This window comes from Corythoichthys intestinalis, chromosome 8 (genome assembly GCF_030265065.1).
Source record: "Corythoichthys intestinalis isolate RoL2023-P3 chromosome 8, ASM3026506v1, whole genome shotgun sequence".
NCBI classification, from domain to species: Eukaryota; Metazoa; Chordata; class Actinopteri; order Syngnathiformes; family Syngnathidae; genus Corythoichthys; species Corythoichthys intestinalis.
Window position 1 is genome coordinate 26388931 of NC_080402.1, and position 19650 is coordinate 26408580.

Sequence of the window (19650 nt, forward strand, 5' to 3'; positions counted from 1 at the left end):
AGATTTTCAACATTCAAGTTTTTGAAAGCAACAATTGATATTGAAATAAAGTACAGTGGTGCCTCGAGATAAGATTTCTAGAGGTATGTTCTGTGACCATGTCCGTAACTCAAAATATTTGTACCTGAACTAATTTTTGAACCATGGAAATGAATGTTAATGCCAGGCTTTCCTGCATGTTTCTAAAATTTTTGTTCGCAGATTAAAAAATAGACAAACAAAATATACATACATATTCAGTGATCCCTCACTACTTCGCTCTTCAAACTTGGCGCCCACAGTCAATCGCAGATTTTATTTTCCAGTTAAAAAAATAAATAAATAAATAAATAGAGATGAGCTGTCCCAATTCGATCAAGTAGTCTCACTCTCCCTCCTGCTCCTTTTCTTGGTTAGGCAGTGCTGTGCCACCCGCAAATGTGGAAACAAGGTTGGACCTCGAAGCAGGCAACAAGCGGGGGATGCGTACAAGGCTTTATTAATTACAAACAAAAAACAACAATCAATCGCGGAAAAGTAGAGACAACAAAAGAAGTCCGTGACAGCAGGTCGACGGGGCTCAATGCTACAAATTCGAGGGTAAACTAAGACAAGTGGCAGCGAGCCGAAGCGCGACGAACGGAAGCACACGAACAGAAAAAACCCAATGCAGGGGTGTAACAAGTAAATGTAACTAGTGCTGCAACGATTAATCGATTAACTCGAGTATTCGATTAAAAATAAATATTCGAATTAAATTTTGTTGCTTCGAGTATTTGTTTAATTAAAGTGGCGTTGTAATGGTTTATTTTGAAAGTGTTTGCATTTAGTTTTATTGATTACGGTGGATGCACTGCCCACTGGTCTGCCTCTTTTCACATGGCTGAATCCAACTGATCCCTGTTAAGACCAACGTAAGCCAAGTTTTTGTTTGAGCTAATGTTTTTTAATGCATTTATAATTTAGTTTAAAGGTACATTTAGCCATTTTTTTGTGGGAATATGTGCCTGAACCATTTTTTAAGAGCATTGTAAAAAAAAAAAAAAAAAAACTTTTGCATTTTATAGCATTTAAGCTAGAGGGCTTTGTCTATGTAAGTTAGCCAAATGTTCTTTTGTTGTACATGTATCCTCATTTTTTTATAAAAAAAAAAAAAGAAAAAAATCATAGCGTTTGAGGTTCAGCTTAATTTTTCATGTTACTTATCCGATTACTCAAACTAACTAGTCCATTGATTAATCGACTACTAAAATATTCAATAGCTGCAGCCCTAAATGTAACGAGCCTCTAGTGCGAGATGTCCAGTGGCGATCAGCAAGACAATATCTCGGCAGCTTTCTTTGAGATCACCCGTGCTTAAATGTCGTGTTGATGAGCCTGCATTGAATGCAGGCGCGACGTCTGGAATGCCCCCACAATCAGCTCTGCAACAAAACACAATCTAACCAGCAGCAGAATGTGATAAGTGCACTGGAGTTGCTTATTTAAGTTAAACGATGATTGACAGACATTAAGGTTTGATCTTGCCAGAGATGCCGAAACTTCAAAGTGCCGTATGTGTCAATCATCGTTTAACTTGTTAAACAGTTGCTGTGGCAACTCATTGCGCGCAAGTGAGCACCTTGAGCGGATTTCAGTAGACTCACTCAATGATGCATTTAGTAAAGACAAGCATTTTTCTACTTTATTCTTGTTTAAAAATAATTCAGTGGGACAGTAACATATTTAATACTTCTCATAATTATTACATTTGAAGTGCTTAAAAACCGTTTATCCCCAAAAAATATATATAATATATACATAAAAGTTTTTTTTTTTTTAAATTATTTGAATGAATTTATTTTTTGTAAATAAACCATGTCTTATATGAATCTCTTTCCAATGCTAAATCTGAATAAATACATTGAACGCACATGAGGTGGGGTTTCGCTACTTCGCGGTTTATCACCTCTCATGGCTGTGTCTGGTCCCCATTAACTGTGAAAAATGAGGGATCACTGTATATGTAAAATAAATCAGCGTAGCAATGGATTTTGTCCTGAAAAACTCCATAGTAGTGTCATTTGTACTCCAAAGCACAATTACACTGTAATCAAAGTATAAATAGTGATTAACAGTGAACAAACTTTCTGGGGAAAAAAAAGACAAATGCCATCTCTCAGCACTGTTTCACTAATGTATGGAAAATAAGAAAGGGTACAGATGAATTCTACACACTGTTTAATTAATTTTAATTCATTTAAGATTATTGATTGACACTCATTCACTCCCAGGCCCTCCCAGTTTAAATGAAGTGGACGTCCAGCGTTGTCAATGGCATTGAAATATGATAATCAACTGCCACTTTCCTGAGTTTAAATGGATTGGACTTCTATTACGGTCAGTCAGAATGAATGAGTTAATTAACAAGTGTGGTTCAATATTTAAACAAACATTGACGTGACATGCTGACACCTGGAGATCTGCTATTTTTAAAAAGTGTCTTCCTCCCTCATTATGACTTCAGAAAAAAAAAAATCATTTCGTAGACAAATGTACCTAGTGCTGCACTGACAAGAAACTTGTACATACTGGAGTGGACTGTGGCAACATCCTGTGTCTTCCCACAGCATAGATGGGAAAACAATAAATTGTCTTAACTTGATATATTACCCTGTGAACTACTTTTCTTGTTGAGGTTTCTTGAACAAACATTAACTCCATCAGAATGTCGGTGTTAAAAGATTAACTTTATAACTTGCCCCTTCAACACAGACCCAATTTTAATACTGCATTTGTAATGGCAATATTCCTCCAGGAGTCATTCGAAGCACTTCTACACACACAACATCTGCATTTCGATCCTAATCAAGTTAGAACAAATAGCACTGTAATTGCTTTTTAACAAGCTTGTTGGATTGGCAGCCGTGTTTTGCCGCATGCTCTGTTTGAACAGCTGTGTGGTGAGCCACTCCGTGCATCTTGGGAGAAGCCATGTTGGGCTTCAGCCAAAGAAAATCTCAGCACGGTTCAGAGGACATCTCTCTAGACACCTTATCTGATGGCCTAACACATACCTTCAGTAGATCTCGGACACACACACACACAGACTCACAAAAAACTGAAAACCTTCAATGGGACAGACACCACATTAGAGAGTATTGAGCACTAAGGATTTGATAATTTTTTTATCAAAATAGCATACGCCTATTCTCATAGGCACTGAAAAAGTGTGTGAGGCTGTGGAAATATGACAGGATGTGTATGCTCCTCCTGGAAACTACATCAGTCACATTTGGGAAAAAAAAAAAAACGAATAAACAAATGATATACAATAGTATGTACCGTACTGTGTACAACACTGCATGTATACAAAGTTCAGTACAGTGGTTAACTTCTTTTGACACTTTTTCTGACAATTATGAATGCTTTAACTACAGTATATAGTTTAAAGCAACACTAGGTAAATTTTGAACCTTTAAAAAATATTTTCATAACATTTGTGTTGATATGTCGACTAACAACTAGTTGTATGACACCTCTTTCATATCTTGAGGGGGTCTGTATCACTTTCACCAGCAATAATTAACTATGAGGAGGGTGGCAGGAATCCTGCCACACACAAAAAAAACAACAAATGTTCTGATTGCTTTACGGCATACGTCCTTTCCCCCTTTCCCCATTCATTACAAAGACAGAAGTCGATGCTAACGCTTTCACGCGAATTCTACAAAGATGGCAGAGCAACAGAGACCAAACGTTTTGCCTAAGGAGGAAAAAGAAAGGACGGCTACCAGGATATGGCAGAAAACACAGACAAGGCTGAAAAAGCAGTTTCTGCTCTTGCACCCCTCTTTAAAACAAACTGCTTCATTTTAAGCCAAAAGGACTTTTGTGTGTGATAGAACAATATGTCTATATGCTGCAATAGCAGATTCATGGCGCATTAAGAGCCCAAAGTATTTTTAATCAGTCTTTTTTACCCTGGAAACCCCTGTTTACAACCGCTTTTGTTTTAACCCAGCCATAAAAAGAAGCTTGGTAATTATATTTATTATTTGAAACGTCTGTCATTCTTAGCTTAGAATCATTAATTGATGTCTAATATTTAGTTAAAAAAAAAAAACAACTTTGAAAATATTCACTCGCATATTTTAAACTTTTAAACAAATTACATCACAATGAAAAAAAATGGTGTCTGTAAAAAGGTCACGGATATCTACCTCATAACTATCCCTTAATTGTATTTTTTTTTTGTTACTGTCGGATTTTTCCCGACACGTTAGATGATAAATAATCGACCCAAACAAAGAAAAATTGGGAAAAAAAAAGTTTAAAAGGATAAATATATGATATGAAATATATGCAATTTCTGCATCGTGACCCTTGTTATATTACCGTGTTTCACCCATAAAATCCACCAAAAATCCGCCTGTGACCATTCACAGCTGTGTCTTGACACTCCGTGATACATGCTACATGGAGTTTTTGGACTGAAAAGAGGTAAGCACGCGATAATATCTCGTTAAAGTCATGTCGTCTGTAATTCTGCTCTCGCGTGCTCTCACCTCCAGATAGGGTTTTGCCGTTAACCTAATGTTTTTTTTTGTTTTTTTTTTAAACTTTTTTTTTTTTTTAAATGCCCTGCTGTTCGACATTTTTCTTCCCCCAGTAAATGGATATTTTAAGCTTTCCACTGATGTATCAAGCATGCATCGGACAATTTTGAAATTTGGCCAAATTAGGGGTCTCAGAGGGGAACTTCAAGTCACCTAAGTGTTTTCTGCCGTATACAAAATTAACATTGGCCCAACCTTCACTCGCTGACTTGACACACACACACACACGCACACACACACACCGAATTCGTCAGCGACAGCAAGTTTGGGTAGGGTGGGGGTTTAGCCACACTAACCACACCGTTGCTAACAGTCATATGCTATTGTTTAGCCACAACTGGATTCATTACCTTATTACTTTTCATCCTTCACACAACTGCTGGAAACAGAAATGTTGTTTAATCCATCTGCAGGCGACCATAATGATTTTATGGCACTATGCGAGTGTGCGCTGGTCCTTATGGGAAACGTAGTCTTCCTTAAAGCGGAAGTTCAGAATTTTTTAACCTTAAGCTTAATCTTCGAGTTAGTAGGGGATTAACTAGTCGGTGGAATTGATTTCAACAAATTCTGTCCAGTTTGCAGGTTATTTGTTACTTTCAGGGCTCCAGAGTGGCTAAGCTAGCGCGAGTCGAGTCAATGGCACCTTCATAGCATGCTAATAAAAAACGATATAGATCTGCGAACAGACCCAACATAGTTAAATAAATTCAAAACAAAGATTACTGTTCCAAAACAACTACGCGGCCAAAACTAAACGGTCACACGAAACTGCCGTAATTCATTTAATTCAACATGACTATTTTTTAGATGCGTAACATGAGCACAATAAAGAGGAGTGCTTCGGCCACTCGTGCTCACGCTGCATTCAAGGAAGGTGAGAAGTCGGATTTATCTCGCTCGGAGGGTATCGGCTGCGACCTCAAAGCGTTCCAAGTGAATGTAAACAGCAAAGATGGCCGATCGCGACAGGTTGTTTATTTTGGTCATCAAAAGACATTTTGACCTTCTGCAAACCTGCAGTCTCGTAAGCGATCAAATAATGGAGGCGTTCCAATTATATTTTGCCAGATCGGAAGTTGGAAACGCTGACTTCGCCTCTTCCTCGAATGCAGCATCAGTCTGCTGAGTTAACTGACGGCTGGCAATACGGCGAAATGTGCATTCAGAGGCTGTGGAAACAAACAGAAGAAATGGGCAAAGGGAAGTTTCCACGAATTCCCTATGAAGAACGAGGAATGATATAAACTGGTTATTTGATGCTGGCTACGACATAAAATATCAGCGGTGAAAAAATGATGTGATATCACGCCGCCTTGCTCCTCTACAGAGCTTCTGGATTACAAATGTTGCTGTTCATATTGCAATTATTGACCTGCAATGGTAAGTTTTAATAACTTTATCTTGAAAACATAGCCATCACTATTGATTGCATGGGTTCTCGATGATTTTCATGCACGCAAATGTTGTTTTTTTATTGGCATGCTAAGATGGTCCGTTCAATTGACTCACGCTAGCTTGCCACTCAGGAGCCCTGAAACTAACAAATAACTAACAAACTACACAGAATTTGTTGAAATCAACTCCAACGACTAATCAAAACCCTCGCTAACTGGAAGATTAAGCCTGATGTCAAAAATCCTTAACTTCCCCTTGAAGGCAAAACACAACCGCTTTTGTCCACCGGCGTCGCTAAAATCGACTAAAACTGAAACGTTACCAAGTGTTGCTTTAAATGTAACACTATTAAAATATGAGGTACCCAGATGACAGAATTATACTGAAATTTAAAAAATAAATAAATAAAGGAAAGAAAAAGAGATAATTTGGGCATCCTGATCACTGATCCATTTATGCAATGCATTTCACTTACCTTTTTCTGAAGAATACAGTGGAAGATAAAGATGAACATGCCCTGCAGCGAGTTGAAGATGGTGAAAAGATAAGCCATGATGACTGTGCTTTCATTGATGTACATCAGACCAAAAGCCCAGGTAAGGCCCAACAGACAGAGGAGGGCTATAGCCCCGATCACCCAAGACCTGCCGGAGAGGAAAGATCTGTGTAAAAAGCTGTTTTTTGTTGCACTAGCACTAAACATTCTGGTCTTTCAAAAGAAAGATTTTTCAAACGTGTCATAAAGGTCATTTGGGTAGGTGCCATGGGTAATGGACACCTATTACAGGCAAAATTCTTTTCAGTTACGCTAACCTTATCTCTTGCCCCTAGTCAGAAATGGCCTGAAACCTATTGTGATAAGTGGTTAAAGGTTTTAGAAAAGGTTCACTTAAAAATCTGCCAACGTTAGATGGAGAAAACCAAGGGAAGTGTTCCTAAAAGTATCAAATACAAACACAAATGTGGAGAGGCCATGACCTTGCTGATAGCACTTTTTTTTATGAATTATGAACTCCTTTATGAATCAAATCTTAAGGATGCTTTCAAGTTCAACCAAATATTCATCCATTTACTATGCCTTGCTTTCTTCATCATGCCGGGAGGTCACTAGGGCATATCCGAGCTGACTTTGAATAGAGATTTTCTAACCGTATGTTTTCACACTGTAGGTCTCTTTTGCTGGTCCCAAAAAGTCGATGGGATTCTCACAGTTGAAATGTACTTACATTACGATGAAATTTACAGATCGCTGTCATCATTTTAAGCGGGAGAACTTGCACAATCGATGGCTGACTAAATACTTTTTTTTGCCCCACTGCAAACACTGGAGGCTGTGGAAGCTAATGTGTTAATGTCACGTATAAACTAAGGGTGTAAAGGCCGAGTTATACTTCCGCGTCAGACCTACGCCGTCAAGGAAGAATCGAGTTACGACCCTACGCCGTAGGCTTACGCGCGCCTCTCGAATTTTCTAACCTTCGCGTCACCTAGACGTGTATGACGTGATGAAAACGGACTGTGATTGGTCCGCTCAGACTGTTGTTTCCGGTTTACCGCGAAAACACCGCCATTGTAGAATAGAATCAAACATTATTTTCTACACGCAAAAATGCACCAAGCCGACGGGAGTATCATCGAAGAGCAAGTCTTGTCAAGACATTATTATTGTGATTGCCAAATGGCAAGGTCGGCGATCGGAAAAAAAAATGGAAGAACCACCGAGACGTGGGTGTTCGGAATCGAGTGGCCACACGAAGCGGTGACCCAGTCGGCCAAAAACTGCCAACTTTTTTATCACTTTATGTCGTATTTTTGGTTGGTGCACTTCATCATTTACTGTGTACATATGTTTCAAGTATATGAAGAATAAAGCACAGATTTGGTGTCAAAAGAGTTGTTTTGATCTTTAATTTTCAATAACAGACAGTTCACACACACAATACATCATCACTGATTGAGAGTGCCTCGGTGCTTTTTATGATAACCTTAAAATCAAGCCTCCCAACGCAGTTTGGGAAGTTCCCTAGACGCCAGAAATCTGCTAAGGCTTCCCACTGGCTGGTTGTAGGACACGGCAAACAAATCAGGCTGGAGGGCTTTGCAGACCTTGAACGCAGTGCTCGACGTCAGTTTGAAGCTAGCCGCCACAGCTAGCTCTCTCCACCCGAGTCTAAAACTCTCTGTGCGGCATCAAAAGTCGGCCAGACCGCCTCGAAACCGTCTTCTGCGTCGCCTGCCCGTCAACATTTGTATGTTCAATATTTATTCAGTGTTGATGAGCAGAATATTTACTTTCAAGAGTTCCATCTTGCATTGTTTATTTTTTCTCCGACTAGCGGAAGTAAACAAGCATGCCCCAAAACCGTACAAACATAACGCCACATCCCTCTAGTGGCTTGGCGGTGAATTACAGAGCAACACGTTCCCTCACCGCAGAACTATCGAATGTCGAATGACGCCGTAGTCGCTACGCCGTCACCGCAACGCGGGAGTATAACTCAGGCTTAACGGTACATGTATTTGTTTTGAACCGTTTCGGTACCGCGTGTTCGGTTCGGAACGGAGGCGTACTGAACGAGTTTCTGAAAGTAATGTAACCCTTACTTTTCGAGGCTGTGAGTCGATCAGGTTAGTTTCTTTGTGTATATTATATTTACTCCGTCTTCTCTACTATAATAAGGACCAACACGGTAGGACAGTATATAACCCAGAAACGTCAACGGGGCGACAACGTGGCCGCCGCGAGAACGCAGTGAAACGCGGGCGTTAAAGTCAATCAGCCAATGCACACCAGGAGTGCGGCCGCGTGTTAGACGCGTCCCAGAAGCGGCTCAACGCGACGCACGCGAAAAGAACGGCAGAGTTTATTATTTGACACGAGACACGGCCCTCCTGCGTCAATACTACTAGCTAGGATGGGCAGACCGGAAGTCACTCGTGTAAAACTACGGTGGATCCGGTTGATTTTCAAACTAATATGCAATCGTAACCCACTTTTTGAGTCCATCAGATCTCTTGAGTGGTAGATCGGGGCACAGTTGACTTGTCTTTGTTGATTTACTGCTGTCTTCTCTGCTATAATAATAACCAACATGGCCCCGTGTTCAATACAAACCCTCCTACTACAACAAAATAAGTAGGAACTAAAATTCACATAGCAACTAAAGTTATACAACATAGAATATATAATATAAATGAATACTACATCACATTTGTAAAACATAAAAAAATAATAAAATAAATAATAGCCCATTTAAATAAAATAAATTGAAAGCTAAAACACCTGTAATTAAATAATAAGAATAATACACAGATCCTGCTTACACAATTAATTTGATTAATTTCTGTGTGGCGCTTTAACTTGAGAAAATCCACCAATAAAGCTTTTGAAAACCGTTCATAAGAAAAAAAAAAGATTCATTGAGGCATTTCAATTGTAAAATACATGTTAAAATCTTTGTCATTTGGATTGCTTTTCTCTTTCAGAACGAAAGCTGACCAATACGCGGGGTCTCAAAGGCAAATTGTTGTTGGATTATTATCTTAAATACCCGCTACTTTTTGAGCAGAATTCTAGCTTTGTATAGGCTAATGTTCCAATTAGGCTCGAGCGTTTACATCACAGCATGCGAAATTTGCGACAACACAGCCATTTCGGAAGCACGTCTGCATCATGGGACATTTAAACTTAACGGCAAATACAATTCAACTACGAGTGCCAAAGATGGAAAAAAGTATGGAAAACTTGCCAGTTCGATACAGAGACAAACTGGTTACCACGGCGAAGGACAGATATGTGAGCAATTTTAAGGATGTGAACAATGTTGACCCTTATGAGCAAGCCGAACACAAATGGAATAAAGATGTCGACAAGCTTCCACCACTACGCGAAATGGACATCATGCTGTATTTAGTGTTTGGTGTAAGTTACTACACTCATCGGCAATTCCGAAACTACAAATCGCTACAAAGCTACGAACAGTTTTGCTGCGGATGGGTACAGGATCTGCACATTATGACCATAGTAAACGGCAACACCATCTTTCTAGCAAAGGTAGGCAATGTGTGTTTACATTGGTCTGTGACCACGAATGTACAAATTTTTTGTTGCAGAAAATGTAGCCTGTGTACAAATTCTTTGCCACTCTCTCACGTCAAAATATTACAGCTTTTTCATTTAGCAACGACAGGAATTATGTCTTATGAAGACAATGCACACAATGCTGTAGCTATAGCTAACAACAGGCCGATTTAGGGCACAAAGTTACCGAAATTTGCGTAAACAAACGAAATTAACTTACTGGAGTGGAAGTGCATAGAGCAAACTCTGTGTCTAACTGGAGAATCAAACGTTATGCCCTTCCTTCTGATCGAAGCCACCCATGCCATTCTTCGACGTTTGGTAAGATCAGATATGACCTTTCCCTCGCCTTTTCTCCATGTAGGGATCCGGAAGAAACTCAATGGTGTTCCGTCGAGCTGTACATTCTCCTTTCTATTCGATCGGTTGTTGCAATTCTTTACCGCAAAATAATTTCCAACTATTTCTAAAGAGCGACCTGTATTGAAATGCCTCACTGTTTATGTTTCCCGCTTCCAAAATGGCGATAGCGGCGGAAACCTCGCGAGTGCCACGTCATACGCTCGAGCCTAATTGTTGAAAGCACAAAATTGTGTATAAACAACTAGCACATTTATATTTTGCATTTTGTTTTCTTACTGTACCAAAAATGAACCGAACCGTGACCTCAAAACCGAGGTATCTACCGAACCGAGACTTTTGTGTACCGTTACACCCCTAGTATAAACACAAATTCCGTTCAAAGCTGCATTTTTTTCCCTCATGTGATTAACTCCCGACCCTTACTTTTCCACTGTTGTGTGTGTGTGTGTGTGTGTGTGTGTGTGTGTGTGTGTGTGTGTGTGTGTGTGTGCGGCTTGCATTAGCACTGTTCTTGTTGTGCATTCTTTGGTCTCTATGGTGCACGTTGGTTTTAACTTGAGTGTTTCCCAAAATTGCACTATACTCAAGGCATGTGTACACTCTATGTTAGGATTCAATAGGAAGGAGATTTGCCTTCAGAAAGTGACATTTCCCCAATAAAGGTCACTGTCTGGTCTACTTCAGCTTAGATAATGGACTCTAATGTGATTGGCTAAATGGGCAGTGATCACCTCTTATGGAAGGGATAGAGAAACATGGAGGGCAGGCGGGGGTATAGGAAAGGATATTAGCGAGATATTAGGAGAGTTGGGAGGAAGGAGAAGAAAGTAAAGAGGAGAGTAAGTGAGTGCGACTGAGGTGATTGATTTGATGTTGCCCTCTGTGGCACCATTCAGGCGAGACATAAGCGCCAATAAAGCCCGTCTGCCGACCCTCTCCAATAAAGGAGCACACTCATCCCTCTTTTCCTTGCCTTCGTGCTCCCTCTCTTCCACCTTGGAGATCCCTGAAGTCAGCCTCTCAGCTGCCTCCCCATGCTCACATCCAACCATTCTAACATTTCAACAGCACATTGGGTAAGTTATATGGGTCAAAGAAAACGGCTCACAAATGCCACACATCTATCTAGTAATTCATATTCCAAGGAAATGAGAAGGCACGACTGGGTCTATTAAGCAAGGGAAGTGAAAATGGGGCTTCTTCAACAGACAAATAAAACAACAGACAAAGTAATGAAAAAGGTGTGTGGGGAGATGTCAGGGAGCTCTTGATTGGAGAATGGCCTTACCAAAGACAACATATGATTTCTTGAAATTAAAGAGACAAAGAAAACAAAAAAGAATGAGACAAAAAGGGCACAGTTATGATTAACAAGGAAATGAGACATGACTAATAAAGCCAAATAGATTACAGTCTATTCAACCTGCAGTCTATTCAGAGAAAGAAACGGGTGGTAAAAGATCCAAAATTCTTTAAACTGCTCTTTGATTTTATTCTTTCATCAGGGCTTTTGATTACAGTCCCCTGAAAGGCAGTGGAGCAAAGATCATGTGGTGGGTCCTTAATTTCTGAAAATGCCGCCGCCAAAAGACACAGCAGCAGTTGTGTTTATATGGAAAAACAATGATCAGACCATTTTAAGATTGACTTTAAAACATTGTGCGCCGCACGTCGACAGGGCGCTCGCCGCTGAGCTGCGGCATATTGTTCAAATTAGACTGAAGCCTTTGTCTGGAGCGTTGTCGAATGAGAGAATAACACAGTCGTGATTAGTTAGCAGAAGCAGACAGAGACGCAGTGCTCATTTGAAATGAGTCAGATTTTCAAGTAACATTCTCAGAGGGTCATATGCAGACAATAATAATGTGACTTTCAATAAGAGGCCTCTTGAGATGATGTCAGGCAAAAATGAGATGTGTTTCATACAAACACGCTGAATTAAAGAAATACAATGGAAATTAGATTCAAAGAAACAGTCACCTATTCAAATATATCTCCCTTTGGATTTGTACAGTAACTGCAGGGCCAAATCCAGATAGCTTATCAGAACATGTACAGTGAAGAAAATAAGTATTAGAACACCCTGCTATTTTGCAAGCCATGGAGGGGTCTGAAATTTTAATCTTAGATGCATGTCCACTGTGAGATAGGTAATCTAAAAAGGAAAATCCAGAAATCACAATGTATGATTTTTTTTTGTGATTTATTTGTGTGATACAGCTGCAAATATTGTAAGTATCCTGTAGTTTTTCACCAGGTTTGCAATCACTGTAGGAGGGATCTTGGCCCACTCCTCCACACAGATCTCTAGATCAGTCAGGTTTCTGGGCTGTTGTTGAGTTTGAGCTCCCTCCAAAGGTTTTCTATTGGGTTTAGGTATGGAGATTGGCTAGGCCATGCTAGAGCCTTGATATGCTTCTTAGAGGAGTCACTCCTTGGTTTTCTTGGCTGTGTGCTTTGGGTCATTGTCATGTTGGAAGACCCAGCCACGACCCATCTTCATGCTCTCACTGAGGGAAGGAGGTTGGTCCCCCAAATCTCACAATACAGGGCCCCAGTCATCCTCTCTTTAATACATTGAACTCATCCTGTCCTTTGCGCAGAAAAACACCCCTGAAGCATGATGCTACACAGTAGGGATGGTGTTCTTGGCAGAGTACTCATCATTCTTCTTCCTCCAAACAAGGTTAGTGAATTATGACCAGAAAATTCTATTTTCTCTCATCCAATCACAAAACTTCCCAAGATTCCTCTGCATCATCCAAATGGTCATAGGCAAACTTAAGATAGACCTTGACATGTGCTGGTTTAAGCAGGGGAACCTTCCGTGCCATGCATGATTTCAAACCATGATGTCTCAGCGTATTACCAACAGTAACCTTGGAAATGCTGGTTCCAGCTCTTTTTAGGTCAATGACCAACTCCTGCCGTGTAGTTCTGGGCTGATTCCTCACCTTTCTTAGGATCATTGAGACCCCATGAGGTGATATCTTACATGGGGCTCCACTCTGATTGAGATTGACCATCAAGTTTAGCTTTTTCTACTTTCTAATGATTGCTCCAACAGTGGATCTTTTTTCACCAAACTACTTGGCAATTGCTCCGTAGCCCTTTCCAGCTTTGTCGAGGTGTACAATTTTGTCTCTGGTGTCTTTGGACAGCTCTTTGGTCTTGGCCATGTTACAAGTTAGACTCTTACTGATTGTATGGGGTGGACAGTGTTTATGCAGCTATCGACCTCAAACAGGTGCATCTGATTCAGGAAAATACATGGAGTGGAGGTGGACTTTTAATAGGCGGACTAACAGGTCTTTCAGGTTCAGAATTCTAGCTGATAGACATGTGTTCAAATTCTTATTTGTAGCTGTATCACAAAAAAAAAAAAAAAAAAAAAAACATGCATTGTGATTTCTGGATTTTTCTTTTTAGATTATATCTCACAATGGACATGCACCTACGATGAAAATTACAGACTCCTCCATGATCTCGAAGTGGGAGAACTTGCAAAATTGCAGGGTGTTCAAATACTTATTTTCTTCACTGTAGCTGTAAAACAGGTCAAATGCAGCTCATAAACTGTATACTGTATATTTCTAACTGCAAGTTAACTAAAAAAAAAAATACTGTATACTCTATTATTACAATTACCTTTCTGAATTGATCACTACTAACTTGTTAAAGATTGGTTCAGCTTGTATTGGATTGCATTTGACTGTACATGTGTACTTAATGTTGTAACTAATGGATATACTTTACAAAAAAAAAAAAAAAAAAAAACTTGGTCTTGCAAGGTGTTTCGCTGTCTGTAAAAAGCTGTTCTTATTTTTGCCTCCATGTTGTTGCTGGGCAACAGCAACAAGTCGAGGTGTTTCCCGAGTGAAGCCACTTGCTTCAATAAGTCATTTTTTATGGCTCAAGCAGACAATACATAATGTGTTGATGGGCTTTAAAGTTGCTGGAAGGTGGATTCGAGCATAGAGCAAAGCCATCTTTTCTCACATTCTATTTGAAACTAAAAGCAGCATGCTAGTTCTCTCATTTTACTTTAAAAATTGCTGTCTCAGATTTGTTATTCCACATTCTATAAGATGGTAAATATTTTATTGATTGATGTCCTGTTATCTAAACGCACACAAGTGTGCACCATCAGTAGGTATCAGGACTGAATGTACACTTACTTGATGTTGTCCAGACATCCAGAATCGGGTTTGAGGATGGCTGTATGGTGAAACATCTTATAAAGAGCAATGCCAAGGAAGATTACATTGAGCTGAAACACATAGACAGATACTGGTTGGTTCTGTGTGCCGGCCTAAACACACTATTGTCTCTAAAGCAGAAAACAGCAAAGGCCAACCATAACACGTTTGTTCACATCGTATCACCACAGTTTACACCTTCATATATCATGCAGTCACTACATCCAATCAGGATCACTACTGGAGGACATATCCAGGTAACACAGTTTCCTCTGGTGTTTTAATAAAGATGGTATTGTGCTGCATCTTTGAGGCTGTCTGGTTAGCAGTCGGTGTAAAGTCTACAACACTACACTACCCTGTCTTGTATTCTTGGTCAGATCAATGATATCAGCCTGACTTTAAGACAAGTGCACAGCAGTTTTTATTCTGGCATTCATTTAATTGGGAACTTGTCCCATTGCTACCATTCCGGTTCTGCGTGTATTTTATGTTTTATTTGTATCTGACAACAGCTCTAACTCTACTGTTTTACGAATTTTTGGTACAAGTTGCAGGCCAAGATGAGTGCTTCTTCTTAAAAGAGTGGCTGACAATTAAAGAAGGGAAAAAACAAATATCAAGATAATGTTCACATGTGCTCTCTCTGTTACATTCCACTTTACTCACAATTGATAAAGACGCTGTTGGAGTTTTCAAATGTTTGCATTTGAAGGCTTATGTTCATCATGAGTAAAAATGGTTGAACACCGGGATGTTGTTACATTCGTGGTGCTCGAAATAATTAGCTTGATAAAGCTCCTTCAGTGAAGTGTCCAATTAACAACACCAGAGGAGACACATTACCACCATCCATCTAATTTAAACGGCTCTCCTGTTTAGGGCCACAGGGGACCTGAATCCCATTACAGCTGACCCTGTATTGGTCACCAGTTAAGGAGAACACACGAAAATCATCCACACCCATCACCGCTGAGAGAGAATAGATCCCAGGCACTAACTAGATAGTCTGCCATCTCAAATTTGTTCATCTTGTTGGATTATACTGCAATTTCAAAGTAGGGGTATTTTACACTGATAACTTTTCAAACTTTTGATATACTGAAGTGAATCTAAGGAAGAAATTTGGCAGCACATCCACGTAACTAATAATATGGCAGTCAAGCACGCTGTGCCGAGAATGTGCGCGCGTGCTTGTGTCTCTTACCATTATGATGAGTGTAGCAGGGCCTATAAAGCTCCAGATAAAGTATGTATCCAGTCGCAGCCAGCACCTAAAGAAAGAGGAAAGATGCAGGGGATTAAAACATGTCTCAGAGGGATGCTGGCTGGCGAAGATTTACCAGCAGATGACAGTTTATGCATCACACACACACACACTCGCTCTAGAGGGTACGGGAACAGGTTATTTACATGACTTTCAATTGCACCATAATAGAGGTGTGGGACAAAAGGAATTGGGAGAACTACAGGAATGCTAGAGCGAAATCAAGAAAGCATAGGCTCAAGTGTGCATCAACACACTGGGGGTGAGATGGTGAGAGTTGATTACCTGCAATAAATATACCACTACACCACCCAAGGGCGCACATATAATATATGACACTGCCACATGGTGGGGTGGTGAAACATAATGTGTTCATTTGAATACAGCAGTATGGCTTGGAGGACTCTATTTACGCAGTCTGGGGTTAGTATCAGGTGGAGAACTGAGAGACACATGCATGAATACATAACGTAATTTTCGGAATGTAAGCCACTACTTTGTTCCTTCATTTTGAATCCTGCCGCCTGTAATCCAGTGCGGCTTTTACTTGGGTTAACAGGTAACGCTTTATTTGACAGCAGCGTCATAAAACCGTCATAGTTATGACTAGGAGTGGGAACCTCTTGGTACCTCACGATACCATACAATTTGCGATACAAAGCTCATGATAACGATGATCTGATGATATGGCGATACAACGATTATCGATACACTAGTCAGGAAATCATTCCAGAATATTCTACAAGCAACTAATAAACAGAAAAACAATTTTCATCCTTCGGCTGTGTGTTTATCACTAGTAGATGTCCAATCCATTTGAACTGGGAGGGTGGCAGCGAATGTGGATACATTGGTCAGGAAATCATTCTAGCATATTCTACAAACAACTAATAAACAGAAAAACAAGCTCCCGCTGTGAATCGGAATGAGTTTATCAATTGTAGACATTCAATTCGTTCATTCGCTGCCATCCCTCTCAAATCAAATATGGCTGGTAGTGGATTTTCAGTTACTTCCTGTTGATTTTGGGGTATTTTATGGGTCCCTTCCTGTTTGTGTTACAGAACAGGAAGTAACCTGGGAATAACCCAAATAAATAGGCAGTAGGCATGTGCCGGTATGAGATTTTCACGGTACGATAACCGTGAGCAAAAATACCGCGGTTTCACGGTATCACGGTATTGCAATTATAGCTCCAAAATTTTGAGATGTATGGGTTTTAAAATTTAAAAAAAAAAAATCCATTCAACAGGATTTTTTCAAAACATATTAGCAAATTGGAACATGAATATAATGTGAAAATAAATAAATTAACAAAAAATAACATATATTCAGGCATGAAAATGGGTCAGGGGTTAAAAAGGTGAGAAGGGTGTGGAGGAAATATATTCCAGTACACTGTATTGTATACCCCAACAAAATATTGAGCTCTGTCGACCCACACTGTGTTTCAGCAGGGCCATGCAGAGACCGGAGGAGGGGTGGGTGCTCGTAGATCAAAAGGGGCACATGAACAAGTATTTAATACACCTTAAAACAACATAACTTCAATTTTAACCAGCTTTAGATAATAATTGACTGCGACTGTGACATACTTTAATTGGGAGGGGGCAACAGTGAATAGAAATCAAAACTGTCATCAACACTTTCTGGCTGTGACTCAGTCAGTCTGCCTCTTTTCTTCCTTCAACCTCTGCATCAAAACTTCCTTCCTCAACTTGTTCATCTGAGAACAAACCACATCAGATGGTCACTGAGCCACCAACAGCACAGTTTTCTTAAAACTATTATTTCATTATTATCCATACTTAACAACTCTAGCACCTAATGATTGATAAAGTAATGACATAAAAATCTTATAGAAAAATAACATTGTAATTGTGTTTATAATTGGATTTAATACCCGACTATCCTTGCAAACTTGGTTCTTACCAGGTCTGCTATTCACCCAGCTGATGAGGTATCCACTGCCTTTAGCAGCCTCATCTAACTCCTTTTTTTATCCCTCAATCTCCCTTCCCTACGACGCATGTCTATGTAATGAAATATAAATATTTAAAAAAACAAACAGACTCCCCGGTGGCTTTTAGTTTTAAAGCTTTCTTAATTTCTTTCTCACTCAATAACGATGGAGTTAGATTTGTGTTTTTATTATTCAATCAAAAAACAAAGTTACTTCCATCAAAAACAAAGTTGCTTCAATCAAAATACAGTATATACTTTTAATCCCAAAAAGTAGCTTCAATAAAAAAAAAGTTTTTGATTGCAATAATAAATTTGAGACAAAAAAAGCATTTGAAAACTATTTTTCTTGATTGAAACAAATGTTTCCATTTAAGTAATGTTTTGCGTTTGGGCCACATTTTGGCTAGGACATTTGTGTCTTTATTATTCAATCAAATAAGTTGCTTCAAACAAAAAAAATATATATAAAAAGAAAAACTTTGCACATGTGCCAATCACCGTTTACCAAAGCCTGAGAGGGTTTGAGTAGACTCACGATGAAGCTTTTAATAAAGCCAAGCATTTTCTAACTACTTTATTCTTGTTTAAAAATAATTCGGTGGGGCAGTAACATGTTTAAAACTTATCATAATTCTTACATTTTGAAGTGCTTGAAAACCATTTATAAATGATACTTTGGTGAAAAAAGTGAAAAAACATGTCTTATACATATATGTATCTTTTTTCCAATGTAAAATCTGAATAAATGCATTGAACACGCACAAAAAAATGGGGGGGGGGGGGGGGGGGGGCGCTACTTCGCGGTTTTCACTTATTGCGGCGGGTTCTGGTCCCCATTAACCGCGAAAAACGAGGGATCCCTGTATTTCTGAAAAGCTTTAAGAAGCAGGACTCATTCCCACCACTTGTCGGGCCGCTGTTGTGCCGACACCGGCCGTCAGCTCAAATCCAAGCCGAAAATAACGCTTCTCCGGCGGACGACGGGAGCGATGTGAGGCGCCCCCTCCATCCGAGAGAATGCCGCTTAATTTGACTCAACAGTGTGTTTCTTCGTTTATATTACCGTTAAATACACAAGCTTGACGCCAATTTAACGGGAGCTATTTTTTTTCATGGGAGATTTGGCTAGCTCTGGCAGTGTTCAACGCAAGCTGCAACGAATGGCAGTAACTTTTTTTATATCGCAAAACGTGAAAACGATTGAAACCATTACTCACCAAATTCAATCTGCTGGCAAATACAGGCAAGTGTGTATGCTGCGCTCTGGTCTGCCCCGATGTGGATAAGGCCTGCTTTTTAGCTTTGCAATGCAACCGAAGGCTCTCCGAGCACTCCATGTACACGCGTAAGGAGTGCGCGCGTTTGGAATAATGGAACGCAGCTTGGGCTGATGATTGGTTCTCGTCAGCGAAGCATCTTGAAGGATTTGCTGACTGTGTTCTTAAGTGCTCAGTTTACGTAATAAGTTAATCACATGATGATAATAATAATAATTAAATAAAACCTCCCGACCCCCCCCCCCCCCCCTCCTCCCAAAAAGAATTTCTCCTCGGATCTACGCAATTCACGTAGGTCGCCCTTTTTGACTTCAAAACGGCGAATTTCGCCGAAAGGTGAGAGATTTTCATGCCTGTATATTATATAAAATTAAAATAAATAGAACCTAGACTATACCCACAGCCACAGCTCAAGTTGCTCAATATTAGAGTAAGAACAAAATAATTGCTATAAAAAGTAAAAACACTTCTAAATAAAATTAAAAATATATACTGTATGACTTTTTTTTGAGGGGGGAAGCTC

General features: G+C 39.7%; 1 protein-coding gene across 14 annotated transcripts in view; it reads right to left on the reverse strand.

The window, feature by feature from the left end:
* adgrl3.1 (adhesion G protein-coupled receptor L3.1) overlaps window positions 1-19650 on the reverse strand; it is a 301163-nt gene that overhangs the window by 16970 nt on the left and 264543 nt on the right. For all 14 annotated transcript variants that reach the window (XM_057843335.1, XM_057843334.1, XM_057843322.1 and 11 more), the window contains 3 exons: window positions 15826-15892; window positions 14598-14689; window positions 6451-6619 (listed from right to left, as the gene is read on the reverse strand). In XM_057843335.1, coding sequence (XP_057699318.1) covers window positions 6451-6619; window positions 14598-14689; window positions 15826-15892 — 328 coding nt within the window. The remainder of the gene's footprint in view (window positions 1-6450; window positions 6620-14597; window positions 14690-15825; window positions 15893-19650) is intronic.